The sequence below is a fragment of the Myotis daubentonii genome, chromosome 1 (assembly GCF_963259705.1).
Source record: "Myotis daubentonii chromosome 1, mMyoDau2.1, whole genome shotgun sequence".
NCBI classification, from domain to species: domain Eukaryota; kingdom Metazoa; phylum Chordata; class Mammalia; order Chiroptera; family Vespertilionidae; genus Myotis; species Myotis daubentonii.
The window spans coordinates 910383-937676 of NC_081840.1; the positions used below are offsets into that span (position 1 = coordinate 910383).

At 64.1% G+C, this 27294-nt stretch overlaps 3 protein-coding genes across 26 annotated transcripts in view; 1 reads left to right on the forward strand and 2 right to left on the reverse strand.

Moving 5' to 3' along the window:
- Positions 1-59: 59 nt before the first annotated feature.
- On the reverse strand, positions 60-8378 carry ZFYVE21 (zinc finger FYVE-type containing 21). 3 transcript variants are annotated; one of them, XM_059685645.1, is made up of 8 exons: positions 8178-8378; positions 4076-4126; positions 3768-3936; positions 2764-2839; positions 2599-2690; positions 2051-2104; positions 761-903; positions 60-620 (listed from the first exon to the last, which is right to left on the reverse strand). In XM_059685645.1, exons 1-8 carry the CDS (start codon positions 8313-8315, stop codon positions 585-587), a joined length of 759 nt encoding a protein of 252 aa, XP_059541628.1. In that variant the 5' UTR covers positions 8316-8378; the 3' UTR covers positions 60-584. The 3 variants fall into 3 exon arrangements, with proteins under 3 accessions (XP_059541628.1, XP_059541639.1, XP_059541649.1); XM_059685656.1 differs by lacking the exon at positions 2051-2104; XM_059685666.1 differs by lacking the exons at positions 60-620; positions 761-903; positions 2051-2104; positions 2599-2690; positions 2764-2839 and adding an exon at positions 2904-3294.
- On the forward strand, positions 8371-17913 carry XRCC3 (X-ray repair cross complementing 3). Of its 7 annotated transcripts, none has more exons than XM_059685593.1 (10): positions 8371-8711; positions 8860-8913; positions 11119-11181; positions 11291-11541; positions 12272-12409; positions 12778-12990; positions 13277-13431; positions 14709-14921; positions 14993-15030; positions 15139-17913. In XM_059685593.1, the coding sequence occupies exons 4-10, from the start codon at positions 11487-11489 to the stop codon at positions 15413-15415; spliced, it is 1089 nt and encodes a 362-aa protein (XP_059541576.1). In that variant the 5' UTR covers positions 8371-8711; positions 8860-8913; positions 11119-11181; positions 11291-11486; the 3' UTR covers positions 15416-17913. The 7 variants fall into 7 exon arrangements, with proteins under 7 accessions (XP_059541576.1, XP_059541565.1, XP_059541587.1 ...); XM_059685582.1 differs by having other exon boundaries at positions 11306-11541; XM_059685604.1 differs by lacking the exon at positions 11119-11181 and having other exon boundaries at positions 11306-11541.
- KLC1 (kinesin light chain 1) overlaps positions 13667-27294 on the reverse strand; it is a 49226-nt gene continuing 35598 nt past the window's right edge. For 6 of the 16 annotated variants that reach the window (XM_059685504.1, XM_059685487.1, XM_059685497.1 and 3 more), the window contains one exon: positions 26601-27130. In XM_059685504.1, coding sequence (XP_059541487.1) covers positions 27125-27130 — 6 coding nt within the window. In that variant the 3' untranslated portion in view covers positions 26601-27124. Of the gene's footprint in view, positions 13919-14084; positions 14140-16298; positions 18508-19436; positions 19504-25760; positions 25892-26600; positions 27131-27294 lie in introns of those variants that run through there. The other 10 variants (XM_059685448.1, XM_059685405.1, XM_059685387.1 and 7 more) reach the window with 5 other exon arrangements.

A 27294-nucleotide genomic window follows, 5' to 3' on the forward strand; every position in this document is an offset into this window, starting at 1 on the left:
AACGGAGCCGCCACAGGGACGCGCGGTGGTCCCGACAGTGAGGCAAGGCCTGGCCCATATTCTCAAAATAGGGTTTAATCAAGCTTTATATACAAATTGTTGTACAATTGTTCTAATAAAGTGAAACAGTGAGTGAAAAGTACAAAACACACAGCTGGCTCCTCCCCCGTAGTGAAGTATCAAAGGCTTGCATAGCCCCGCATTAGTGCCCTAGTGCCATAGTGCCATCCGCAGCCCGGCTCCGGCAGGCGCAGGGCAGAGCCGCCGAGCCCACGGCGCGGATCACCCGTGAGACAGTTCATGAAGACGAGGGTCCAGAACCTCCTGGTAAACCTGGACTCGTACAAACATGGCAAAGGTTATGCTACCAACAGTTCAGCGGTCGAGTAGCTGGGTCTCCACCCACTTAGGCATCAACAGGAAAACGCAGGCTCTAGAGCCGAAGCGGTTTGGAGCGTTAGTAAACGTGTACGTATCGCACTAGGTAAGCGCACACGACTTTCTCCAAAGCCTCGCGTTGCCTTCCCACCACGCTTGGGGTCGGGGCGAGGCAGTGAGCAGGCTCCGCGCTCCAGCCCGTGCAGTTACTGGTCCCGAGATTCGTGGAGCAGCTTGGCGGCCTGCATGGCAACCAGAAACAACTGCTGGGTCCTGCCCGCCTGGAGCTGGGGGGGGCAGCCTCGCCCTGGGGAAGCTGGGCCCCTCTCAGCAGGAGGCCCAGTCTCCTGCCTGCCCCTGTGCCAACCACCACGGCCCGTACCTTGTGCATGGCTGCCAGCCACGCCGTGGCCTGCTTCCTGCTGCCGTGTGCATCCTCCCCTGCAGTCAGCTTCAGCTGGGCCACGCCCTCCGCCCCTGGGGCCGAGTACTGCAGGGACATGCCCGTGGCCCGCGCGGCGCCCCCTGGGGGAGGGAGGCAGCAGGCTCAGACGCCACTCCCTACCCTGGTGCAGGTCTAAGGAGGTGGCAGGGGCCTGTGCTCAGCTGTCACCCCTGCCTGCACCAGAGCAGAGGCCAGGCGGTCAGTGCTGCCCACCTGAGGACCAGGGTCACGGCCGGGGGAGCTGCGCAGGGCTTAGCACCAGGGAGGCACCAGCCCAGGGGCCCATCTACCAATACTCGAGCTCCCGCCGCAATGCCACGCAGGGGACGGGGTGCGGAGATGGTGCCCATCTCTGTGGGGCCAGCTGCTCCCTGGGACGACTCCTGCCAAAACCTCCCAGGACCAGCCACTCGGGATGAGGGGCCCTTCAGTGCCCGGCAGCGAAGACGGCTATGTGGACAGCAGGCCCCTGGTGAGTCACCTACACTTTACCTGGCGGCTGCAGGAGGCCACCCCATTGGGCAGTGCTCTCCTCTGGGAGCCCCTCCCTGCCTCCAGCCCTCTCTGCGCCAGGCCGGTGGGGGGAGCCCCGGCTGAGAGGCCCAAAGGCCGCCTATGACCTGTCAGGAGCTCACACCTGCGCTCCTGTCAGTCTGATGGCTCCACTCCTGACTGTAAGGAGTTGCACTGGCACAGCCACGACATGGGCCATCTCCTCTGGCTGCTTTGCAACAGTCCCTCGGGCTGACAAACCTGAATAGTTACTACCCTGGCCTCAGGCTCCAAGGAGGGGGCAGAGGGCCCCCTGGGCTGACCTGACCCCAGCTTCTCCAGACCCCGCCCTTTGCCCCAGGGCAGATCTGACTGCCCATCGGGACAGGCAAGCCCGGGGCCGCAAGGAGGCCCTTGGAGGAGCACAGTGCGCCCGCTGTGACGGTCAGGAAGGTGCTGGAAGGGCCACCAGGCCCTGCTCCCCAACACCCTGCACCCCACCTGCTCAGGGACAGTTCCAACAAGAGGTTGGGAAACAGGGGTGACACTCCCCTGGGGTGAGGAAAACCGCAAATCCCTGTCTTCCCCAGGACATTCCCATTGGTGCTTAGATGCCAACCCTCTTTCCCTGGCCGAAAGGAGTGAAGGAGCATTTCTCAGAGGCCCAGTGCGACCCCCCACCTCCCGCAGCAGAGGCGGGGCACGGGCCCATGGCATGCTGGGAGCGAGGCTGACCTTCGGAGGCGGGTGGGCTCCCCAGGAGGCTGGTGTAAGTGTGCGTGTCTTTGTCTAGGCAGGAAGGTGGGCAGGCAGGAGAGAAGAGCAGCCAAGAGCCATCAGAAAACAGAAAGCAAGATGGATTAAGTCGGTGGGCTCCAGCGGGAAGACAGCCCCGGGGCCCAGGAGTTCAGTGGGAAAGATCCCGGCGGGCTGAACAGGGCTGGACCGCGGGAAGTTCGCGCAGGAAAGCGGAGGCCTGGCGCTCGCAGACACACTCCAGCCCCTGGGACCTGGGTGCCGCCAGCCGCCCGTGGCCTGCAGCCTTGGCTGGAGCGCTGTAGGGGAGCTCCTGAGTACACACGCTCAGGCGCGCTTCCTCCTGTACACGCTACGCCCCCCGCCCCCCTTCGCCTGGCGAGTTCCCAGAGCCACGAAGCAGCACCAGCCCACAGAGAGGACAGGCACCTCCAGGACCTGCCCACAGGGAGCCCCGACCTCGGTGCCGCTGCGCCCTGCCGCCTGGCTGGCCCGGCCTCCGTTCCATGAGGGGCAGGCGCATGTACCTCCAGCGGGGAAGCCTTCCGTGAGGACCTGCACGGCCAAGATGTGTGTGACCTCGATCTCGTGGTGGCTGGCCCCATCCAGCAGCAGGTACCTGTCAGACGGAGGGCGTCCCGGTCACCGGGGCTGGCGGGCAGCTGCCAGTGCCCGAGGGCTCTGCCTCTTACCTCTGGTTGCTGGAAAGGCGACAAACCATCGCTTCTGATTTCTCGGAGTTTCCAAAACTTACGAGGAAGGTGGCTCCTTGAGGCACAAAAACAAGCGTAAGAACGCAGGCAGCTCCAAGTCACCCTGTCAGCCCGACCTCCTCGCTGGCCTCAGGGTGGATCCGACTGCCCGCTGCCCCAGACAGCCAGGGGACAGGTGGTGACGCTGCCCAACTCTGCCTCATGGGGCAGGAGAGCCTGGAGGCTGCAGGAGGCCCCTGTAAGGGCACAGTGTGCCCGCTGTGGGCACGGAGGAAGGGAGCGGGTGGGCAAGGCAAGAGGAGAAGGAGCAAGACAGCGGGCGCTGCTGGAGCCCTCGCTGGGCAGGACGGTGCTGGCTCTGCGTTAGGCTCCGCTGGCCGTGGAAGCGCCAATCACCACGTCCTTCACAGAAGGCCCAGCCCAGGGCCCTGGCCTCCACACACTGCAGGAGCCACCAGGCCAGGGCCGCAGGGCCTGCCAGAGAGCTGGCCAGGGCGAGAACCAGGCGCACTGGGGTAGAGGGGTGCGGGGAGGCAGACCTTAGTCCTCCTGCGTCACCACGCTCCGCCCCCCAAATGGCCAGGCGAAGGTCCCGCAGGCTGCTGGCCCTGTGTTCTGGGGGCCCGGTCCTGACACCCGTGTAAGAACGGCGCTGCCAGGGCGCGTGGCCCCACACGAGAGCAGACCAGCTAGTGGCCCAAGACCCCAAAGGGAGACAGCGGTTCAGGCACTTCTGCAACTACAGGACAGCCAGCGCCCACCCGCCTCTGCAGCGATCCTGGGGATCGCCCCTCTTCAGGCACCGCCCCTCTTCAGGCACCGCCCCCCGCGGGCACCGCCCCCCGCGGGCACCGCCCCCCGCGGGCACCGCCCCCTCAGCAGGCACCGCCCCTCTTCAGATACCGCCCCCCCGCGGGCACCGCCCCTCCAGATACCGCCCCCTCCGCGGGCACCGCCAGGACCACCCGTGCGAGGCCACGTACCGCTGAGCAGCACGCGGAGCTGCTTGTCGAAGAACTCAGCCTCCTTGCGTGACACGAGCGCGCAGGCCGCGCACTGGCGCACGGGGTCCACGAAGCACATGCGCGGCAGCGCCACCTTCTGGCCGCAGCACTTGTCGCAGAAGCACTTTCCGCAGCGGCGGCAGTGGTGCTGGGGGCGAGGGGGCGGGCAGTGAGCGGGACCGCGCGGCCCCGCCCGGGCCCACCGCGCTGCGCCCCACTGGCTCCGAGCAGGGCACCCCAGGGAGAATGGATGTCCGGGGCCCCTCCCGCCCACGGCCTCAGCTCACCTTTCTGGTGAGAAAGTCAAACTTGGCGTCACACTGCATGCACCGGGGGCACTAGGAGAGAGGGGAGGTCAGAGCCCTGAGGACCCAGCCCTGCTCTCAGCATCCGGGAGGCAGCGAGGCGGGCCTCCCGGAGGGGGCTGCGGCCCCAGCCCGGGCAGGGCCTGCGGAAGGTCAGCTGTCGAACCCGCAGCCCCCCGCAGCCCCGCACCAGAGGCCAAGCCTGAGCTTTGCAAGACCCCGTGACCATCCTGTTTCCTCTTTGCTTTTTTAAAATCCCACCCGGGGACATGTCCTCTTGGTTTTAGAGCGAGGAAGGGAGAGAGCGAAACATCGGTCGGTTGCCTCCTGTATGCCCTTGATCAGGGGCTGACCCCGCAACCTTTCTGGTGTCCCCGGACACCCGCCGGCCCTCCTTCCTCTGGGCTACTTCCTGGGCGTGGCCACGGCCTGGCCCCGCCCCCTCCCCGGCTTCCATCCGGGTGGGCTGGCTGCTCACGTCCTGCTCGGGCCTCTGCATAGGGCCCCTCTCTCCCCGAACCACACCCCCAGCCACAGGCCCCACGGGCTGTAACCAGCGAGGTGGACGGATCCGAAAGGCGCAGGCGCGGGAGCAGGTCCCACCGAGTGTGCCGGCTCCGCGGGAGCCGACGCGTCCTCCCAGGCCCGCTGACAAGGGCTGCCCCGCCGGTCGGTCCCTGCAGGGCACACGCGTCTGGGCAAGTCCAAAGACCAATCTCTGAACTTAAGGCCACAACTACAATTTACAAGCTGCTCCCTTAAAAACCAAAGTGAATCCCTAGCTGGTTGCTCAGTGGTTAGAGTGTTGGCCCATGGACTGGAGGGTCCCGTGTTCGAGTCCAGTCAAGGGCATGTAGCTGTGACAGGCTCGATCCCTGGCCCTGGTCAGGGCGTGTGGGAGAGGCAACCAATCAATGTGCCTCTCTCGCTTTGATGCTTCTGTCTCTGTCTCTCTCTCTCCACCACCCCCCCCCCCACTCTCTCTAAAAAGAATCAATGGAAAAAATACCTGGGGGTGAGGATTAACAAAAAAGCAAAAAAAACAAAGTGATACCAAAGTATTTTATTCCTCTAAATAACCAATGAGGTTATTCAGAAAATCGACAGACCTTAAGCCAGGTAATTTCCCGTTGATCGTGTAGGAGGAAAAAATGTTTTGAAATTATCAACAGAGCAGTTTAATATGAAAAGAGAAGGAAAGAAGGAAATGAAGCAACGGGTGGCGATCCGAGAGGAAAAGGAGGAACACCGTGTCTGACGGCAGCACAGGGAGGGAGGGAGGCGCCGCCCACAGCTCCGAGAGCTGCTACCTGGGCGGACAGGGAAAGCACTCGAGTCTAGGGACCGGCTGCGACCCCCCCCCCCCGCTGCCCCCCTCCTCAGCTGCCCCCTCCCCTCCCCGGCTGCCCCCTCCCCTCCCCAGCTGCCCCCTCCCCTCCCCGGCTGCCCCCTCCCCTCCCCGGCTGCCCCCTCCCCTCCCCAGCTGCCCCCTCCCCTCCCCGGCTGCCCCCTCCCTTCCTCGGCTGCCCCCTCCCCTCCCCAGCTGCCTCCTCCCCTCCCCGGCTGCTCCCATCCCCGGCTGTGACCCCTCTCCCCACCGAGCGCTGCAAGTGTCTGAGATCAAGCTGCTCCCTCTGACCGCTGGGAGCCAGGCTGAGCGCCACAGCAGTCACCGGGCTGACCCACCAAAGGGCCATCTGCTGCAGGACCCTGGCTGGACTGACGCCATAGACAGACAGACAGACACCTGGCGGGGGGGGGGGGGGGGGGCCGGGGGGGGCGGGGGAGGGGCCAGCAGGGCCTCCGATTCCCGGGCAGCAGGGTCAGGAGGAGCCTCAGGCCCTGCGCTCCCTCCGAGGCCTCCTGGTGCGGGCGGGAGGGAGGCAGCCGAGGAAGGGGTGGCGTCTGGGGGTCCCCTGGGCGCCACCAGCAGCTCCACCTCCCCCGCCCTCCCCGTGAGGCCCAGGCCCAGGCCCACGCAGGTGAGTGGACCGCGGGCAGGGAAAGCCCCGGAAAGGCACCGCCGGGCCTGGGGGCGAGGCCCCTCCTGCCACCTTCTGCCTAGACCCGGGCCGACCGCGCCCAGGACCCTTCCCGCAGGCGCGCCTCCAGGAGGGAGCCGTTCCCCAGCCCTGACCAGGCCGAGCGCAGCCCGGTGTCCAGCGGGCACGCCCAGCGCAGGGAGGGCACATCCTGGGGCCACCCCTCCTTCCCGGCGGCCGCCCCCCTGGCCCGCGTGGGCAGGAACTGGTGCGGGAGGGCGCCACGGAGCGGAGCTCTGCCACCGGCTTCTCGGAATTTCGCCAGAGCCTCAGAGGCCCACGGGCTCCGGGCGGGCGGGGCTCCGGGCTCCGGGCTCCGGGCTCCGGGCACGCCTGCCCCGCCCCGCCCCGCATTCCACAGCGCCAGCTGCACCGCGCGGGACAGGCAGCGGGACAGCCACGGGCTGGAGAGGCGAGGGAGTGAGGGACCGGCGAGCGGCCTGAGCTGGGACCGGCCACGCGCTGTGGGAGCTGCCTCCGGGGAACCAGGGCCCCCACCCCGGCCCCTGGCCCCCCACAGCCGAGCAGCAGGGGCTCCGCGGGGTCAGTGCGAACGGATGTGGAGAGGCTCCTCCGGGGCGAGAGCGGGGAACGCGGGCCCGAGCCGCCAGGGGGCGCGGGTGACGCCCCGATGGTTCCTGCCCAGGGCGGCCCGCCCGTTGGAAGGGACAGTCGCTCGCTGGCCTTCCGCCAGGTCACTCTGCCGCTGGCTTCCTGACGGCGGGCGGCTCGGCCTCTTTCCTTTCATTGTCCTTTCACGGCGGGACCCGAGGGGGGAGCGGGGAGGGAGGTGCCTCCCGGCGGTCAGAGCACCAGCGCCGCGGGCAGAACGCGGACAAGACGGGCGCAGGGGCCGCCCTCCCCACTAGCGCCCCATCATCTCCCCACCAGCGCCCCATCATCTCCCCACCAGCGCCCCATCATCTCCCACCGACCCCTGTGCTGGCCTCTCAACTCCCAACACTGCGCTGCCGCCCACACCGCCCGCACCGCCCGCACCGCCCGCACCGCCCGCACCGCCCGCACCGCCGACACCAGGGCCCGTGGCACAACAAGGGGTGTCCTCCTCCAGGGGCCCTGCCCCCGCTGCCCCCCTCACTCGGCTGCTTTGAAACCCTCCACTTCACTCCCCCGGGAGAGGAAGGCACCCACGCGGAGGGCGGGATGGGGTCCCCCACGGCCACGGGCGGACACGCGCAGACACACAGCCTGGCCGGAGGGAAGGGGCGCTCCGTGGTGAGAAGCCTGGGCCGAGGGGCGCACGGGGCGCCGTGTGGGGGGCGCTGGGCGTCCTGCCGTTCGCAGCCGGCGCCCCCGGCGCATCTCACATCCGTCTCGGCACCGGGTCTTGGGGGCGACCTGACGCGCAGGGGTGCGAGGCCCCGAGGCTGATGCGGGGCCCACCGCTGACCCAACGCCCAACTGCCTTCACCGGGCCCCGCCCTCACCTCCCCCGCCACCCACCCCGCTCCGGGCAGGTGCCGCTCCCCCCGCGTCCCCGCCCCGCGGGCCATCCGCCGGCGCCCCAGGGACGGCCCCGCTCCCCGGGGTGGGGGTCCCTGGGTCTCGGGCCCGCACAGCCACTCATCCACGTCGTGGGACTCATACGCCCTCCGGGTGGGCCAAGCCCGGGAGGGGGTCCGTGCCAGGGACACAGGCTCGGGCGGGTAGGATGGGGGGCTCCGGGCGCCCCGAGAGCGGGAACCTGGGAGAAGGCAGATGCCCAAGGCCCGGAGCCCGGGACCCCCCGGGGGCGAGGAGCCGGTGCCAGAGGGCGGCCGCGCGGGGACCCGGAGGGCGGCAGGAGCCAGCGGAGGGGAGCGGGGGGCCGAGAGCGGGTCGGGCTGGGGAGGCCTTGGGGAGCGAGGCGGGTCCGGGCCCGCTTGGGGGGTGGGGACGGGGATCCTGAGCGCGGACGGGGGCCCTGGGCGCGGACGCGGGTTTCCGGGGTGCGGAGGGGGATCCTGGATGCGGACGCGGGTTTTCGGGGCGTGGACGCGGGTCCCGGGCGCCGACGGGAGGCGGGCGGGCGGCCGACTTACCTCCTTGTCCGGGACCCACTGCGGCTCCTCCAGGCCGAACGGGCTGCCGAAGGCGCGGTGCTCGGGCACCATGCGCAGGCCGCTGGGCGAGCGCACCAACTTCTTGGCGTCGCAGCGGGCGGCCACCTCGGAGGACATGACGCCGCCGCGCGAGCCCACTGCCCTCACACGGCCCTGGGTTGCCCCGACCAAAGCCCCGCCCCATCCGTGCCGCTGACAGCGCCCGCGCCCAATCGGCACGCTCGGCCCTGAGCCCGGGCCAATCGGAACTCTGGCTCCGCCCCATCGCTGCGCTCTCCAATCTGCGCAAGGCACCTCCCCTGCCACCCTGCGGTCAGTCACCAATCGGCAGTGAGGGCCAGCACAGGAACGCCCCGCCCCTCTCGGCTATTGAGACTTTGGATTGGTCAATTAAACTGTGACGTAGCGCTGCTTCCTCTCTGATTGGCGTATCCCTCGCGGGGCCCCTGACGCTCATTGGAAGAGGAGGCTGCGAGGGGCGGGCCAGCACGAATGGTGGATCGCGCGCGCGAGGTGGGAGCTGCTGTCCTGCGGGGCCCGGGCGCCGCGGGTGGAGGCCAGGCGGTGGCGGAGGGGCAGTCGGGGCACAGGTCCTGGCGGTGGGAGGCGACCCGGGGCCGGTGCGCGGGGAGAATGCTGATGCTGGGCTTGCCACCCGCAGGGTCTGGAGGAGGCGGCGCAGCCCAGCCCCTGCCCAGGACTCGTGGGGTGAGAGGTGAGCCCGGACCGCGTGAAGTGGGGGTGCTTTAGAGGTAGAGACGGCGTGGGGTCAAGCGTGGTGGGTGGACAACCACGGCGAGGGGGTGCACAGTGGGGAGAACAGGTGCGCGGTGGGGAGGCGGGGCCATCGGGAGGGCCCTGTGGACGCCCGGGTCGGGGGTCACGGGGGAAGGGGCAGTGCTCAAGGAGGAGGAGGCCCAGGGGCCCCAGCGTGGGGGAGGGGTGGCCACCGCGGACCCTGAGAGCCCTCGCTGGGGGGGGGGGGGTTGGGAACGATGCCCAGTCTCGAGTGGGCTGCCCCGACGGGGCTGGGCCCCTAAGCAGGTCGGCCTCGGGGTGCCTAGGTTTGCAGAGCGGGCAGAGGACAGTGCCCGCTGGGTTAGCAGGAGGCCATGTAGGCTGGGGTCCGGCTAATACTGGTCCAGGGCTGTGGGCACGCAGCCTGGAGCGCACCCCGAGGGCAGCCACTTGCTGGCTGTGTAGCCCCAGCTCGGCACTTCGCCACCGGCGTCCGCTCTCTGGTCGGCAGCAGGGAGTGGGCAGCAGCGCTGCTGCAGGTGTGCGCGAGGGCCCTTAGCGTCAGGGGCTTAGAACAGTCCCTGGAGCAACAGGCCAGTTACTGCGATGCTAGTGTTGGAAGGTCTTTATGCTCCTACCTTTAGTTCTGTATCACAAGTCAAGTTCAGGCCCTTGAAACCGGAGTCCTGCTGCCCGAGGCAGGAGTCCCGTCTGCAGCTCTGAGCTCTCCACCAGTGTGCGGTGTTGGTGCGGGACCCAGGCCGGCGCCCTGAGAGCCCCGAAGACACAGGACGCCCCTAGGGAAGCTCCAGGCGGGAACCGGTTTCCTGAATGCCTCCTGTTTGATCCTCAGCTACTCGTTGCTTTCCCTGTAGCTCCTTCATGCTCGCTCAGCGCGTGTCTGTTAACTGGTCCCCTAAGTGGCTGCACTCAGGTGCCCCGGGAAGCTGCCCTGTCTGTCCTGCCTGGGGGCGCTCCTGTGCAGATCCTGTGCCCGGGGCTGGCTGTCCAGTGTCTGGTACTGTAGGTGCCTGTCAGTGGGCACAGCCTCCGGAGGCCTGGTAGGAATCCGAGTTTTGTATTCAGGCCCCTCCTGGAGGCGCAGCCTCTACCAGCTTCCCTGGCCCTGTCCGCACCGGCCCCAGGTGCTCTCAGCCAGAGCCTCCCTCACCGGGCCACTCGTCCCTGCGGCGCAGCCCCCAGCCTGGCCTGTCGCTGTGCCCTCCGCCCAGGGGCGTCCCCGAGGCCGGGGAAGAGCCGGCACGTCCTCTGGAGGTGACAGCTGAAAGCAAACGGGGTTGTGTCCAGGTGCTCTTGGCCCTGGAGGCGGTGCTTGGGGTGGTCACTCTTGCCGCCTGTCCTTGTCCTCGGGCTCCAGGATTCTGAAGATGGTCTCCCTGCCCAGCCAGGTGAGGACACCTCACGTGCTTTGCGGTCCTCAGAAATCTAACCGCACCCGCTTCAGGCTCATCAGAATCCCCATCGCAGCTGGTACAGGCCCTGCGTGCAGTGACCGCCCTCCCGCGGGGGAGCCACCCTCTGCTCCAATCTGCAGGGCGGCCAGGAAGAGGGGGCACCTCTGTGTGTTTACTGTCAGCCCTGCCCAGACAGCCCACCCTGCCCCCTGCGCCAAGCAGAATGTGGGACCCGCCTGCTGGCCTGAACCCCTGGGGCCCGGAGCCCGGTGCCAGCTGGAGCCCAGCCCTCAGCTGCCTCCCAGGGGCCAGGGCCATCCGCACAGCCGAACTCACCCAGCCCGTCCTGGGCATGAGGACCCGCCCCAGCGCCAGACCTGTGTCTCCCTGACCGGATGTGCGAGTGTAGAGAACAGCCCGTGTCCCAGTGGGTGTGGCACCCTAGACTGTGGCCGTCCCCTCAGCCAGGGCACGCGCCTCCTGGTGGACAGCGACGCTGGCCCTGGCCCCAGTGCTGCAGGCCTGGTGTCCCGCACCCTGCTGCTTTGGTGGGCTGTGAGAGACAGTGGCTTGAGGGTGACCCTGGCTGAGTGGCAGCCAGCGGGCTGGGCTCCTGTCCCTGTGCGGCTAGTGCTCAGGCCCTGGGAGGCCAGGCCGGGACACAGCCGCCCTGTTCTCCGCTGAGACGGCCTGGTGGTCACGCAGGCTCCACACCCACCCGCCCCGAGCATCCTGCAAGATCCCAAACCCTTTCCCGCTCTCTGCAGGTTCCCCATGGAAACGCGTTCAAGGGAAATTAAGGCGGAGGATACAAAAGACACTTCACTTGAGTGAGCCTAGTGCGCGTGGGTCTGCGCGTGGTCCTCACCCGGGAGGTGGGGCGGGGCCAGGGCAGCGGGGGCTCTGGTGACAGGAAATCGGGAGTTTCTTCCGTGCCAGGGTTTCCGTTACCAGATGGCGGCTCCGACAGGTGTTGCCGTAGCCTTGCCCTGTGGGGTCCCTGCCGAGTGCCGTCTCCAACCCCGGGGGCTGGCTGACCTGTCGCGAAGGGCCGCTAGGCGGTCTGATGGACGCCAGCGCATAGAATCCGCGTCCCTGGGAAATTGTTCGTCTTTGTGGTCAGCGCCCTGAAGACATGGATTTGGATCAGTTGGACCTGAATCCCAGAATTATCGCCGCAGCGAAGAAAGGTAGGCTTCCTGGTGTGCGTGTACAGTGTACGCACTGCGGACACGTCTGCGGACTTTCTGAGAAGCAGGCACCACGGTCCCGAGTCCCTCCCCGCCGCCCCCTCCCCCCGGGCCGCCCTGGATCCTACATGGATGCTGGGATGCCTAGGCGGGCTTTTCCGTTGTGGGACTGAAAGCACTTTTTAAAAGTTTCTTTTCATCCAAGTAGTTCATGCACGTTGTCTAAGCAGTGATGCAGGCACCCACCACAGGGAGCCTGCCTGTAACCCGGGTTCTGAACCCGGGCGCATGCTCTGCCTGTGCCTGTGGCGGCCGCTTCGCAGAGCTCCTGGTGCCCGCGGCTCCCGGTTGGAACACACTGGGCCATGCCCGCTCGGGTGTGAAGGGGGACATAGCGGCCTTTGCGGGACTGGGGGTGGGGGTGGGGGTGACCGTCTCGTTTCCCCCAACGTTAGTAATTGGTCGTTGCGTCCTTTTCCCACGCCCTGCATTCCTTGGAATCTCCCGCCTTCCTCCCTTCTGGCTTGGCTGCTGCAGCTGAGGGGGTCGCCCCAGGCCCCTCCTTCCTTGTCCTGTGTCCTCACTCCGCCCAGGGATGCCACCGCTGGGGAGTAGATGGGTCTGGCCCCTGCCTGTGGGCCCCCCCCCCCGAGTTGGAGACGGCGCCCCGAGTCCTTGCTGCCTTGTTGTCGTCTGACCTTGTCCTGTGGATTATTCTGTATAATTTCAGCCAAACTGAAATCCACGCAGGAGGTTTTGCACTTTTCTGGACCAGACCTGCAGCGGCTGACCGGCCTCTCAGGTCCCGACGTGCAGCACCTGCTAAGGACGGTCTGCTCGCACCTGCGGGGGGGCAGCCTCTGCACAGGTGGGCAGGGCAGGTGGGCAGGGCAGGTGGGCAGCGCAGGTGGGCAGCGCAGGTGGGCGGTGCAGGTGTGCTCTGCCAAGGCCCTGGGCCTCCTCCCCGTCTGCCGCTCAGCTCCAGGCTGGGCCACGGGCAGGGACTCAGTGAGAAGTGACCGCAGGGCGTGGGCGGCGCTGGGATCAGATGCCTGGGGGCCATAGGGCCTTGGGGCCCTTGCCCTGTGGGTCGCTCCGCGGGTCAGTGCTTGGGCCAGAGGGGAAGGGGCGCGGCCGAGGGGGCCGGAGCAGCACTGCAGGCTGCTGGGATGGGTCTCCTGGCTGCGGCACCGGCCCTCTGGTGCCTGCCCCCTCCTGACGCGGCATTCCCCCCAGCCCTGGACCTGCACCGGCAGAAGGGGCGCTTCCCCGAGCAGCACCAGCGCCTGAGCCTGGGCTGCCCGGTGCTGGATGGGCTGCTCCGAGGCGGCCTGCCCCTGGGCGGCATCACCGAGCTGGCCGGCCGCAGCTCGGTGGGGAAGACCCAGCTGGCGCTGCAGCTCTGCCTGGCCGTGCAGCTCCCGCGGCGGCTGGGAGGCCTGGAGGCGGGTGAGTGCCGCCCTGTGGTGGAGGGACGGGGGCGGGTGCCCTTGCTCTGCGGCCGGCTCTGTTGGCTGCTGCCCATTGCGGTTGGGACCACGGCCCGGCTCCTGCGGTTGTTTCTCTTCATTGGCTGTGGATGCCTCTGGGAAGAGTGGCCAGCCCTGCCCACGGGGACCCAGAGATCGCGGCAGCAGGAAGTGTCCTGGGCTGTGGGCTGGCCCACAGGTGCCACCCCTTCCCTGGCGGTGGTCACACCCCAACCTGCAGGCCCACGGGCGCCGTGGCTCCACAGGGGCCGTGTACGTGTGCACGGAGGACGCGTTCCCTGACAGGCGCCTGCAGCAGCTCATCGCACAGCAGCAGCGTCTGCGGACAGATGCTCCGGGCGACGTGGTGGAGAAGATAAACTTTGGCGACCACATCTTCATCGAGCACGTGGCCGACGTGGTGAGTGTCTGCCGGCCCCCAGCCCCGGTCTGCGGGGAAGGCACCCTCCTGGACCCGCCCCTCGATCGCCAGCCGCCTGGCCACGCTGCGGACTTGCCGGGGGCGGGAAGGCAGTGTGGTGACCGGGTCATGGTTTGGCGGAGGGGCTGGGGTGGAGGGGCGGGAGGTGGGGTGGCTCTCCAGCGGCCTGGCTTCCTGCTGTAAGAACTGAAGTTCTTTAACTTCACGTCAGGAATCAGGCATATAAACTTTTAATATTTTAAAAAATTTACAATAAAATACATTATCACACACAGTGAGGGGAAGGGATGGGCCGAGCAGGGTGGCAGTTAGTGTGACGGCGCCGGGCACAGGAGGGACAGGAGGTCCATGCCACAGGCTCCCAGCTCCAGGGCCCTCCAGCCGCGGCGACGGTGCGGGCTGTCACAGGGCAGCTCTGCCTCGCCAGCAGCGTGCCTGGCCCTTGGCGGTCTCGGCGGTGCGCTCACTGCAAGAGAAGCTGCGGGTCAGGGCCGGGCGCCACGCCCGCTGGCTCTGAACCAGCTGTGGGGGGAGCAGGCCTCCACCCTCTGGCCGGGTGTCTGCCTGGAGGCCTCCGGGCGCCCTGGCCCCGCCCTCCCCGTGCAGGTGCTGCCCCAGGACTCAGGACTCACGTTAGTGCTGCCATCCTCGACCCCGCTGCCTCCGCTGTCAGTCTCCGGGGGCGCCCTGCAGACAAGCACAGCGGCCAGGCCGCAGTCAGGGCCAGGACCACCCACGGCTCTGAAGAGTCTGAGGGGGGCGGGGCTTGGCCGCCCAGCACTGGGCCTGAGTCCCGCTGGCAGGCAAAGTGACCCAAGGGGCAGCCTGAGGTCACCTTGCCCTGCCTCGGAGCCCAGCCAACTTGGCCCCCGCCCACCAGGCTGGCTGCTGGGAGCACACGGCCTGCAGGGTGGGCAGGGCCGGCTCAAGGCACTGGCAGCCCCATCCTGGCCGGCACGGGCCCCAGTGTGCAGCCTGGGCGTGGCCCAGGTCCCCTCGTCCCAGGCAGGGCTGGGTGAGGAGACCCAACCCGGGCCTGCTGCCCCCTGCACCTCTGCCAGGCTCAGGGCCACCCCGGCCCGAGTGACAGGGCACGGTCCCGGCAGCCTCAGCAGGCCCAGCTGCCCCCGGTGGCCAGCACCAGGCGCCAGGCCAGCGAGGGAGGGTCACGCCCACAAGGATGTGGGAAGCAGGACAGAGGGGTGAGGGGCCTCGGCACCAGGTGGGGGCGGGCGGTGACGGCCCCCCCCTTCCAGGACGCGCTGCTGGAGTGTGTGCGGAGGAAAGTGCCCCTGCTGCTGTCACGGGGGATGGTGCGCCTGGTGGTCATCGACTCGGTGGCGGCCCCGTTCCGCTGCGAGTTCGACGGGCCGGCCTCGGCGCGCAGGGCCCGGGCTCTGCAGGCGCTGGGGGCCGCGCTGCGCAGACTGAGCTGCACCTTCCGGAGCCCCGTGCTCTGTGTCAACCAGGTGGGCCCCCCCACCCCGCCCTCCCTCCTTCCACGAGGGGGGCTCTGCCACTGACCCTCACCCCCTCCCAGGTGACGGAGGCCGTGGAGGAACAGGACACAGCGCCTGGGTGAGTGGCCGTGGGCAGGGGCACGGGGCTGTGGGTGGGGGCAGGGGCACGGGGCTGTGGGCGGGGCCACCTGGTTCTGTGAGTGACCCTGGCCCGTCTCTGCCTCAGAGCCCCGGGGGAGCGCCTGGCTCCGGCCCTCGGCATCACCTGGTCCAACCAGCTGCTCATGAGGCTGGTGGCCGACCGGCAGCGCCCCGAGGAAGCCCCGCGGGGCCGCCCAGGCCGCACCCTGAGGGTGGTCTTCGCCCCCCACCTGCCTCCCTCCTCCTGCTCCTACACGGTCAGCACCGAGGGCGTGCGAGGGACGCTGGGACCCAGTCCTGCTGACCAGGAAAGCCGCCGCCCCGGCCTCCCAGGGGCACCGGCTCCGGGTCAGCCCTCCTGAGGTCAGCCCGGGCCCCTGGGCAGCGCCTTCCCCCCCAGGAGCACCACCCACTGCAGGGCCACGAGGAGCAGTGCCCGCCGCCACAGGCTGCCCCATTCCCAAGCCGGGGTTTGAAGGGCCTTTTACTTTAGTGTTGTCTCTGCCACCAGCCCCTGCTGGGTCGGCCCATCTGCCAGGAGAACCCGTTCTGGGCACAGGAGACTCCCTTAGAGGCAGGCCCTGCCCGTTCCGGGTGCAGGCGGGCCAGACAGGACCACAGAGGCCCAGCTTGTCGTCGTCGTCGTAGCCGGGGCCTTGCTTCCCATGAAAGCGCCCCTCCCCCCCTCCCTGGGCACCCCCCATGAGCACAGGTCCTGCCCCTCTGGGTGCAAGTCTGACCAGCTGGTGGTGGGACGCAGGGCCCAGGGGGCCGTGGCTGCCCAGTCCAAGGGCATGGCCTCCATCAGGGCAGAGCTGAGTGTGCCTCCACCTCGTCCGTTCCCTGCCCCAGCGCCTCATGTGCTGCCGGCGTGTGAGTGGGCACAGCTGTGCCCTGGGCCTGTCCCTGTGACTCGCTCTTGGCCAGACAGGTTCTGAGTGAGTGACCCTCACTCCGGCTCCCCAGCCCCCCGCCCTGGAGGCGGCGCCTGTACCTCCTGAGAAAGGGGGGCACCGAACAGCCGGGGACCTGCCCCCCCCCCCCCCCAGCATCCCGACCCCGGCCGCTGCCGGCTCTGGGGGGCGAGGGAGCGGCCACCCTGGGATGGGACCGCACTGTTCGGGCACCTCTCTGTGGCAGGATGACCCACTGTAAATGTCATCACGGTCCCTGCGTGTCCCGTGCCCCGTGAGGCGGGGGCGGGTGTGGAAGGGAAGGCGCCCGCATGAGACCGTTCCACAGAGGTGCAGGGCCGCACAGCGGGAGCGGAGCTTTATTTTTATAATGAAATACAAACAATTGCAAACGGTGTTCTAGTCAAGTCACAACAGGAACAGCTACGGCCCCAGAACGAATGTCCCACGACCCAGCGCTCGACTCCGGGGTGACCTGCCCCCCCACCCCCTGGCCAGGGCTGCCCACCCAGCACAGACCTAAGGAGCGCCTGCCTGCCGCCTGGGCCCTGGCACCCCCACATCCTCAGACCTGCACCCCACCCCGAGGTCAGCCCCGCGCTGGGGACCACATTCTCCCTGGGGTGGGGCTCCCTTGGGACAGGGTGGTCTGCACGTGACCCGCTGCCAAGTGCGCATGAGCGTGTCCCAAGGCAGCCCTCACCGTGCGGCCCAAGAACACGCTACACGGCGAGGCCAGTCCTGCCTGACGTGCGGGTCCTTAGTGTTCGCACTGAGTCCCAGACACATGACATCCCAGGGGCGTTTTAACTCCAGGACAGAACTGCCTGCACCCCTCCCCCTTGTGAAGGCCGCAGGGTCAGAGGGCCTGCTCCCCACGCCCTCCGCCTCTGGTTCAGGTGCTTGTGGGGTGGGGCCTCCGTGTGTGCCTGCAGGACCCGGGCAGGAACCGTGGGGAATGGGCTGCCCCCCCCCCCCCCCCCCGGGATCACACAGGGCCGCCTGGCGCACGGCTTGCTCCGAGAAGGGGAAGACGCGGACAGCAGGCCTGAAGGAGGTACCGACGTGCATGGGCCCTGAGCGTGGAGCCGGCACGAGGGCCTCCGTCCGTCCTCTCACCCTAACCCTCCGCCACCTGCGAAGGCACCACAACCCAAGGGGGGCGGGCGGGGAGCGGCCAGGCTCAGGAAGGGTCCTGCAGATGGGCCCCAGCGCGGGAGTCCCGGGCCGTTCTCCTGGGAGCTGCTCCGAGGGACCCGTCACCAGGGGCCCTGGGTCCCGGGGCCGTGCTGCTCGTGGGAGAAGCCAGCCACACGGAGCGGAGGAAAGGGGACGGCACCTGGCGATGCTGCTACGCCTCGCATGGAGCCGCGGCCGCAGGCCAGAGCCCTGCTCCTCCAGGTTTCTCGGCCCACGGCGTGTGCGTGCAGAAAGGGACCCGGCCCATCAGAACCTGCACCCCGAATGGAGCCTAAAAGCAGGTGGCCAAGGGCGGCGGCTGCCGGGGGCGGGCCGGGCCGGCCGTGGGTAGCGCAGGTGCCTGGAACTAGGAGGCCGGCCCGCAGGGAGCAAGGCGCACTGTCACCAACAGCCTGTAATCACGGGGACTGAAAGGAATTGACAGTCAGCCCCCCTGTGACCCCCGTGCCGCTGCCTCCAGTCCACATCCCGCTCGGCTGACGACGCCAGAGCCAGCCCAGCGCTGTCCACATGGAAAAGGCCGCGGGGAACCCCTGTGCCCGGCACTAACATACATGGTCCTCAAGCGGACGGATGCCCGGTGGGTCAGGCCTGGCTGAAGGGAGCGCTGGCCCCGGCGTGGACGTGCACCCCGACGTTCTCACCTGGAACCCCTACCTGTCATCTGGTTAGCACTTCCTTCACCTACTGGCTGACCTCAGAGCCCTGTGAGGAGCAGTGCCTGAGGGTTGATCTGAAAATGTTCTGTCCAAACCCACCCTGTTACGGGACCAAAAAGAACAGGTAACATGGGAGCCTGGGGTGCGGCCAGGGCTCCGAAAGGTGGGCTGGGAACGCGGCCCCTGCCCGGGAGCTGGGACCTGGCACCTGAGGGACCCTCCCTGCTGGCCCCCACTACGCTCCAGGCGTTAGGGGTCATTAGATGCTTATTCTCCAAAGATGGACTCGAAGGTTCCAGACGCCCCGTTTACAGTCCACTAAGTACTGCATCAACAAGTCTGAATTTAAACTAGCTGGGGCCGTGCAGAAAGTGGGTGTCCGTGAGAAGCAGCGAGTCCGTGGTGACGCCGCTGCTGGCCGGACCTGCCAGGCCGGTCTCACGGTCGTGCTCCGGCAGCGCTCCGTCACCGGGACTGTAGGCCACGTGACAGTTCGGACAAGCCTCCGTGGGTGGTGGGTCGCCACTTCGACAAGGAAGCGAGTGGCCTCCCTGCCGGGCAGCGTGGGCAGGGGCCTGGCGGGCGGGCTCGGCTTATCTAGCTCGGCCCCGGCCCGCAGTGCGCCAGGTCAGTGTGGCTGGCACTCAGAGCTCTCGCATCTGCTAGACAATTATTTCGTTCCTGCATGAAAAACAAATGGGAAAATTACACTCAACCAGCACTCCGCATGGCGCCGGCCCAGCGGCCTCACTCAGACTCCACGTCATGTGAGGCCTGGTGCTCACGAGCAGGTGCCACCACCAGACACGGGGGAGAGGCGTGGCCACTGCGGGCCCTGTACCCTGCCCGCCCGGAGCTTCCAGCAGAGGCCTCTCCCTGCCAGGGAGCGCGGCCCGGACAGTCCCAGGTGCTGCAGGGAACGGGAAAGCTGGCGACGCACCCACAGTCACCGGACGTTTACAAAAATGACAAGAGAACAGGGTGCAAGGAGTTTTCAATGTGAAGGTGACAGGCTCACAGGTCCAGTGCCAGGACAGCGTGTCAGTTCCTCACACCAGTACCAGCTGAACTGGACCATTGGCCACGCAGGCTAAAGTCACACAAGTGAGCCGAAACCGGTTTGGCTCAGTGGATAGAGCATCGGCCTGCGGACTGAAGGGTCCCAGGTTCGATTCCGGTCAAGGGCATGTACCTGGGTTGCGGGCATATCCCCAGTGGGAGATGTGCAGGAGGCAGCTGATCGATGTTTCTCTCTCATCGATGTTTCTAACTCTCTATCTCTCTCCCTTCCTCTCTGTAAAAAAATCAATAAAATATATTTAAAAAAAAAAATAAAGTCACACAAGTGAGCAGGACACTTTCAGTAATGACAGGCCACATGCAGACATCACTCCATCAGAACGTTTCATTTCAATCAGGCCGACCAGACCATTTCTCAAGGCCACTGATCAATGTACCGAGAATGCTGACGACGTGACATTCCCATAACCCGGCCCAATCAATGCTCAGGAGACGTCATGTGGTGCCTGTCTGTCTGTCACCCAGCTCGCGAGGCCCTGTGGCCGCCCGCCACCTGGTCTGGGAGTCAGGGCAGGGGTGGGGCTCCTTACTTGGAAATGGTCTTCAGCGGCCTTGTCACCCACGTTTAGGACATTCAGAGAGCGGGCTCGCTTCATGCTGCAGCCAGGACAGTGGACATGCAAGGACAGACGTCATAACGGGTCAACCAGGAGCAGGGACCAGCAAGCCGCCCTCCAAGGCCGGGCCCCTCACCGGGACAGGGATGCCCACCCAATCTTACCACCAACGTTCCAGGTCTCACTGTATTTACTGCTAAGAAAAAGAAGTTTCTCTGTATCTCTTCAGCAAAAAGAGCTGTCTTACAATACCACACGTCACCTCCCGTGTCGCTGTAGTTACACAACACCACCACCACATGTCAACTCATGTTGCTGTAGTTACACGACAATACCACACATCAACTCCCGTGTCACTCTAGTTACACGACAATACCACACGTCACCTCCCGTGTCGCTGTAGTTACACAACACCACCACCACATGTCAACTCATGTTGCTGTAGTTACACGACAATACCACACATCAACTCCCGTGTCACTCTAGTTACACGACAATACCACACGTCACCTCCCGCGTCGCTGTAGTTACACAACACCACCACCACATGTCAACTCATGTTGCTGTAGTTACACGACAATACCACACATCAACTCCCATGTCACTCTAGTTACACGACAATACCACACGTCACCTCCCGCGTCGCTGTAGTTACACAACACCACCACCACATGTCAACTCATGTTGCTGTAGTTACACGACAATACCACACATCAACTCCCGTGTCACTCTAGTTACACGACAATACCACACGTCACCTCCCGTGTCGCTGTAGTTACACATCATCACCCGTCACCTTGTGTCTCTGTAGTTACACGACAATACACATGTCAACTCTTGTCGCTGTAGTTACACGACAATACCACACGTCACCTCCCGTGTCGCTGTAGTTACACATCATCACCCGTCACCTTGTGTCGCTGTAGTTACACGACAATACACATGTCAACTCTTGTCGCTGTAGTTACACGACAATACTACACGTCACCTCCCGTGTCGCTGTAGTTACACATCATCACCCGTCACCTTGTGTCGCTGTAGTTACACGACAATACACATGTCAACTCTTGTCGCTGTAGTTACACGACAATACCACACGTCACCTCCCGTGTCGCTGTAGTTACACATCATCACCCGTCACCTTGTGTCACTGTAGTTACACGACAATGATACCACACATCAACTCCCGTGTCGCTGTAGTTACACGTTTTAAGACCTGCTCCCGCTGCAGCCGAGGTGCTCCCAGCAGCTGGCCAACTCCCCATGGGGGTCCCCAGGCCCCCCAGCTGGGTCTCCGGAAGGAACCACGGTGACTCACTGACACTCATCACTCTACATGACCATGTTCAAGTGACACACTCAAAACCCACTGGTGAGAGCACGTAATACTCTGTACTCTGTGCTTTTTATAGTAAAAACGATTTTTTTCATTAGTAAAATAAGCTTTAATACTATTTCTCTGCTTATAAATCAAAATATATAACAAATTTCATGATTTTATATTTAAAGGAAGCGACTCACACATATAATTTTCTCCCCTCGACACCTTAAACTGCTTGATAAAACACCCGTCGCCTACAACCTGAACCAAGTCACAGACAAGCATGGAGCCACTGTAACCGCTAGCCGCCTCACAGATGCCGTCCACCAGAGAGTCACCGTCGCTTTAGAGCTAAATGAACCGAGCAAGGGTCACACTGCGTCTGCAACAGGACCTGCCACTCGGAGCCTGCACGCCCTGCAGCACAAGCGTGAAGGCTGAGGGCGCGGCCAGGCTGAGGGGCTCAGGAGCGGCACCGAGGCCCAGGCGCGGCCGTGGCCACAGCGCCGTGCGCACAGCCCGGCCCTCAGCAGGCACCACGTTCTCGCTGATACACTGCACCAGGAGCAAAGACCTCGCTTACCCCCAAGTAAAACTCCCAGAACGTCCGACCAGGACCCAAGGGCGCCCGATGAGCCCGCACGCGGTCCTGAGTGCATGTTTTCCTACTTGGAACGACTCCGGAAGGATAACATCAAACTGAAATCTTTAATCACTCTGTTACTTAACTGGCCGATTAACTGCCGTTTTCTAAGAAAGCTACACTACCTTTATCCTCAAGCTCCTGTTTCTTCAAGACACGGAAAGAACATGACTCCTGCTCGGTTCTGCCCGACCGAGGAGGGCCCCGCAGACCCGTCCGCCGTGTGCTCAGACCCTGGGCAGCAGAGCTCACAGCCACGCCCGGCCGCCACCTGCTCCTGCAGCTGGGGCAGCGGTTCTGCAAACCTGGTCCGACCAGCAGCACATGGCCAGGGGGGAACCTGGGACCTTGCTGGGGGGGGGGGGGGGGGGGGAGCGGGGCACGCTGTATCGGAAACTCAGGACTGCGTGTTACTAACGCCCAGGAGATGCTGACACATGCTCAAGTTTGAAAACCACTGGGCCAGTTACTACTGTCACCCTTACCTGGAAAAACTATGTATGATTTTATGGGATAAAGTTTTTTGTAAAAAATGTATTATTTTAGAGAGCGAGGAAGGAAGAGAAACATTGATTTTGTTGTCCCACTTAGTGACGCATTCATTGGTAACTTCTTGTCGTTTTTTGTTGTTGTTTTTTAATATAGTTTATTGATTTTTTTACAGAGAGGAAGAGAGAGGGATAGAGAGTTAGAAACTTCGATGAGAAACATCGATCAGCTGCCTCCTGCACACTCCCCACTGGGGATGTGCCTGCAACCAAGGTACATGCCCTTGACCTGAATCGAACCTGGGACCTTTGAGTCCGCAGGTCGACACTCTATCCACTGAGCCAAACCGGTCAGGGAATTGGTAACTTCTTGTATGTGCCCTGACCGGGATCGAGCCCACAACCCTGGCGTATGCAGATGACACGCTCACCAACTGAGCTACCTGGCCAGGGCTGGGATGAAGTCTCTAAAGTCATTTAGTTTTTCAAAACGTTCACTAAGGCGTCGTCTCAGATAGGACTGCACATGACAGGAACGTGTCAGTCTACACACGTGTGTCCGGCTGGGGGGGAGCACGTGGGTGCTCACGCTGTGACCTCCCGGGGGAGAGGAGGAAGACATGCCAAGAGAAAGGAAACGGGCTCTCAGGGGAGGGGGCCCGGGGCACAGGAACCGGGCCAGGGCTGGGCCTCGCAATGAGAAGGCTTCAGCACACAGACCCTCGAGCAAGCAGCGAGGGCCCAGACGAGGGCCTGAGGGAGCATCTGCCACAGGTCACCTCGCTCGCCGGCTCGGGCGCTCACTCCGCACAGGGATGGACACTAGAGAGCAGCGGTTCTCAACCTGTGGGTCGCGACCCCTTTGGCGATCGAACGACCCTTTCACAGGGGTCGCCTAAGACCATCTTGCATATCAGACATTTACGTGATGATTCATCACAGTAGCAACATGACAGTGATGAAGTAGCAACGAAAATAATTTTATGGTTGGGTCACCGCATGAGGAACTGTATTTAAAGGGCCAGAAGGTTGAGAACCTCCGGTCTAGACCCTCATCCGCTCTGAGAAAAAGTGTTTCCTCTAAAACGCAGAGACAGTAGTTACTGTCCTTAGTCGGACACCGTAGCCTTTAAAACAAGAGCCAGTCATTCCGAAGGCGACGCGGAGCCTGCTTCCCCTCCCCAGGCCCGCGGCCCGGCCGGCTCCGCACGTGGGCAGGACGGTCACGGCCAGAGCGGGCGTTTCAGAGCCGGTGGCCCCGGCACAGGCTCTTCCCAGCGGTTTTCTCCAGATGCCCATGGGGCCCAGGCTCCACCACCCAGGGTGAGGCCGGGCAACAGCCGCTTCCTAAAACCAAGTCGCCCCCCTTGCCCCAAACGCTGTAAGACACGCCTCCCTCCACAGCAGAGAGGCCGGGCGCGGGCTGACGCCACGGGTCTGAGGTGGACCCGGCCAGCCAGGAGCGGGCGAGCCTGCCCCTCTCCGAACGCAAAGCAGCCCTGGCGCGTGCTGTGGTGAGTGCCGGCGCCCACCGCCGTCTCGGTTGGTCCCAGTCGGGGCGCAGTGCAGAGGCCACCCATCCCGGTCTCTTCACACGGATGTTTCTCTCCCCTCCCCTTCCATCCTGGATAAAAGTCAACGGGAAAACACCCTCCGGTGAGGACTGGCAAAGAAAAGGCAAAGGAAACACGTGAGTGGGCACCTAACTTCCTTATCTCCAATGTCACCCGAGGAACTGGTCTCAGTCCTGAGACGTGAGAGCTCCGACCCACAGAACCTCAAGTGGAATCACCTGCAAAACAGTTTTCCTGACCACCAGAGCGGCTGGAGCCGGTTCAACCCCCGGTCGGGGCACATACCAGGGGTTCACCTTCAACCCCCGGTCGGGGCACATGCCAGGGGGTTCACCTTCAACCCCCGGTCGGGGCACATACCAGGGGGTTCACCTTCAACCCCCGGTCGGGGCACATACCAGGGGTTCACCTTCAACCCCCGGTCGGGGCACATGCCAGGGGGTTCACCTTCAACCCCCGGTCGGGGCACATACCAGGGGTTCACCTTCAACCCCCGGTCGGGGCACATGCCAGGGGGTTCACCTTCAACCCCCGGTCGGGGCACATACCAGGGGGTTCACCTTCAACCCCCGGTCGGGGCACATACCAGGGGGTTCACCTTCAACCCCCGGTCGGGGCACATACCAGGGGGTTCACCTTCAACCCCCGGTCGGGGCACATACCAGGGGTTCACCTTCAACCCCCGGTCGGGGCACATACCAGGGGGTTCACCTTCAACCCCCGGTCGGGGCACATGCCAGGGGGTTCACCTTCAACCCCCGGTCGGGGCACATACGAAAGGCCCCTGATCGATGTGTTCTCCCTCACATTGATGGTTCTCTCTCCATTCCTCTCTCAGCATGTCCTCAGGTGAGGATGAAAAAATAGAATAGAGTTGTACTTAGAATCAACCCGTGACATGTACGTGCCATTTTGAAAGTGAGTTTCACGGAAGAACTGACAAAACCGTGCTCCTGTGGGAAATGCGTCCGAACACAGCGCCCAGGCCAGGGACCCCGCAGAGACCCCGCCGGCTCCCTCGTGGGCACCCAACTCCTCTGGCCACGAAAGTCACTGTTCAAAGGTCCCAAGACCCATGACCGAACCCTTTTCAACACACGGAGCTTCGCGTGCTAAAGCCCTGACATGGCGATCCTTCTATCTGAAACCATCCTTCTCCCTCTGTTAACACCGTGTGAAGCTTTGCCGGGAGCCGGTCCATCCTTGCTGTTTCAAGGGACCTGGCATATATGGCATACTGTTCTTAATATGTTTGCTCACCTTCTTGGCACTATGTGTTTTAACCAAGGTCACCTCTCTGAGAAAGGTTGTTTCCCCAGGTAGGGATTTTCCCCTGAAGTTAGGGAGGGAATAAAACCTCTTAACTAAGTGCCAGGCGGGTAATTAATCACTTTAACTACGAACAATCATGCTTAAACTACATAATCTTTACTCTCTGGAATGGAGATAAGAAACGCCCTAACCTTTGGAATAGAGATTGATAGGATTGGAATCAACTGGTATAAATACAGATGTAACAAGACAGAACTTAGAAGACAGAACCTAGAGACAGAAGAACTTCGCTGGAGAGAACATGGCAAAAGATCCTGGACTGAACCTGACTACAGAAATTGGCAAGAGAACCTGACTAGAACCTGGTGACTGAACCTAGCAAGAGAACATGGACACAGAACCTGGCTGGAGAACCTAGCGAGGGAACATGGCTACAGAACCTGGCTGGAGAACCTGGAGAACCTAGCAAGAGAACACGGACACAGAACCTGGCTGGAGATCCTAACCAGAACTTCGCTGGAGATCCAGACCAGAACTTGGCTGGAGATCCTGGCTAGAGATCCTGGCTAGGCTGCTGATCAACTGAACGCTGTCTCCGTGTCATTCCTTCTTCGCCGACTCCGTCCACACCTTTGGGGACCCCTGGACCTGCTGGGGTTGGACCCTGGCAAAGCTTCACAGGCAGAGCTGGCCTTTGATTTTACAAGATTGAGACTGATTTTCAGGATCTAAGTCGAGCTAATTCTTTAGAAGGTGGTCATACGCAGGCGGACAAGCCACTATGCACAGCGTAACCGTGCAGGCCCCTTGTCGCTGGTGAGGCCCTGACCACGGGACAGAGACGTCTACGGTCCTGTGAGCCGTGAGCCACGGCCTCCGGCAGGACGCTGCGCAGCGACTCTCCGCCTCGCTGGGAGGCCGGGACTCGGGACCGGCGCCCGGGTCAGTGGGGAGCAGACGGCACTGAATGGGTGGGACATGGGGCGCGGAGATAGTTACCCAGGGTTCCTCGGCTCACTCTCTCGGGCACCTCCTCCCTTCAGCTTCCTAACCAGCTTCTCGCTGCTGCGTCTAATGGAGGCCCGCAGCTTGCTAAAGGAGCCGCTGCGCCTCAGCGATCCAGTGCCGTCCTGAAAGAGACGGGAACACGGTGAGGCCGGGGTCCCCGCCCCGCCCCGCCCGCCCGCCCGGGCACAGCCGAGGGACAAGAACCAGGCCATGACCTGTCACTGGAGGGCGCCACTCCCAGCCCACAGAAGTGACCGCTCCCAGGGTGTCAGTAGACTTTAAACAGAAACTCCCCATTTTAAATATAATTAAAACGTATCTAATGACCATGAAAACTTCTGAACATGAAGAAGCTCAAACAAAATAACATTCCCACAGGAACTGAAACAGAAGATAACAAAGCCTTGGGGAAGGTCGCGGCTTGAGCTCCAATCTGCAGTGAGCAGCAGGCCGGAGGGGACACCAGCCCCAGACAACCTCCTCCAGACGCTGTCACAGTGTCACACTTAGAAGTACTGTGTCCTCAGTACGTTTTAACTTTTATTCAACGCGGATGATAAGTGTGGTTGGAAATGAAGGAAAACGCTCGTTCTATAGGCACAGCTGGACACTAGGACGTGTGGAGCAGCAGGGCCCGCTGCCGTCCTAGCCACGCAGACCCTGCCCAGGACCCGCCGGGAGTGTGGGGAACAGAGAGCAGGAGAGCGAGGGCAGACTTTATTCCCGGAGGAACCGCAGCGGAAGGGCCAGCAGCCGCGCCCCCAGGACGCTACGCGAGGCTGCGTCCAGGGGAGGGGGACACACTCTGAGCAGACAGACACGGAGACACAGTCAGTTGCAGTGAGTTTATTAGAAGTTAGAAAGACAGGTACACAGTCACCAACACAGATTAGTAGAGAGAAGCAGAACTGCCCAATTTCCACAGACTACACAGCGCTGCTACTGGGACGGGAGCCGGGGAGCCAGGCCCGGCGAGGGGCACCGTCTGAGGACCTGGGAGCACATGCCCTACTCACAGCCGAGCGAGTCAGCGGCCACGGCCACCGTCCACCACGGCAGTCACGCCTGCGGACACTTCTAACTACCTTCCAGCAAAGTGACAGCTAAGGGCTCTGAAGTTTCAAGCTCGTATGTTACACAGTAGTGGTTTTTATTGATACAGTTTATATTACTAAGTACATATCCAGCAAAGCTACGTGTACACAGAGAGAGGGACCCCCCAAAGGACAGCAGCACCGAGAGGAATGCCCGTCACAAGGTGGAGCGCGGACAAGAATCCTAGGGTCGCTAACAGCCGCGGCAGCGGGGGAGCCGGAGGTGCCGCCCGTCATGCAGGAGACAGAGTCACAAGGCAGCTAGGCCTGTCAGACAGAAACGAGAGAGAGCAGGTGAAACTCGGAGGGAGGCCCCCCGCGCGCCGCCCGCCGGCTCGCAGTATTTCTAGGTCACAGAGCAGGCACTGGGGGCTTCGGACTACCTGCGGCCGGCGGCCCCGTGTGAGCAGGGCTGGGCCTGACGCCCGTGC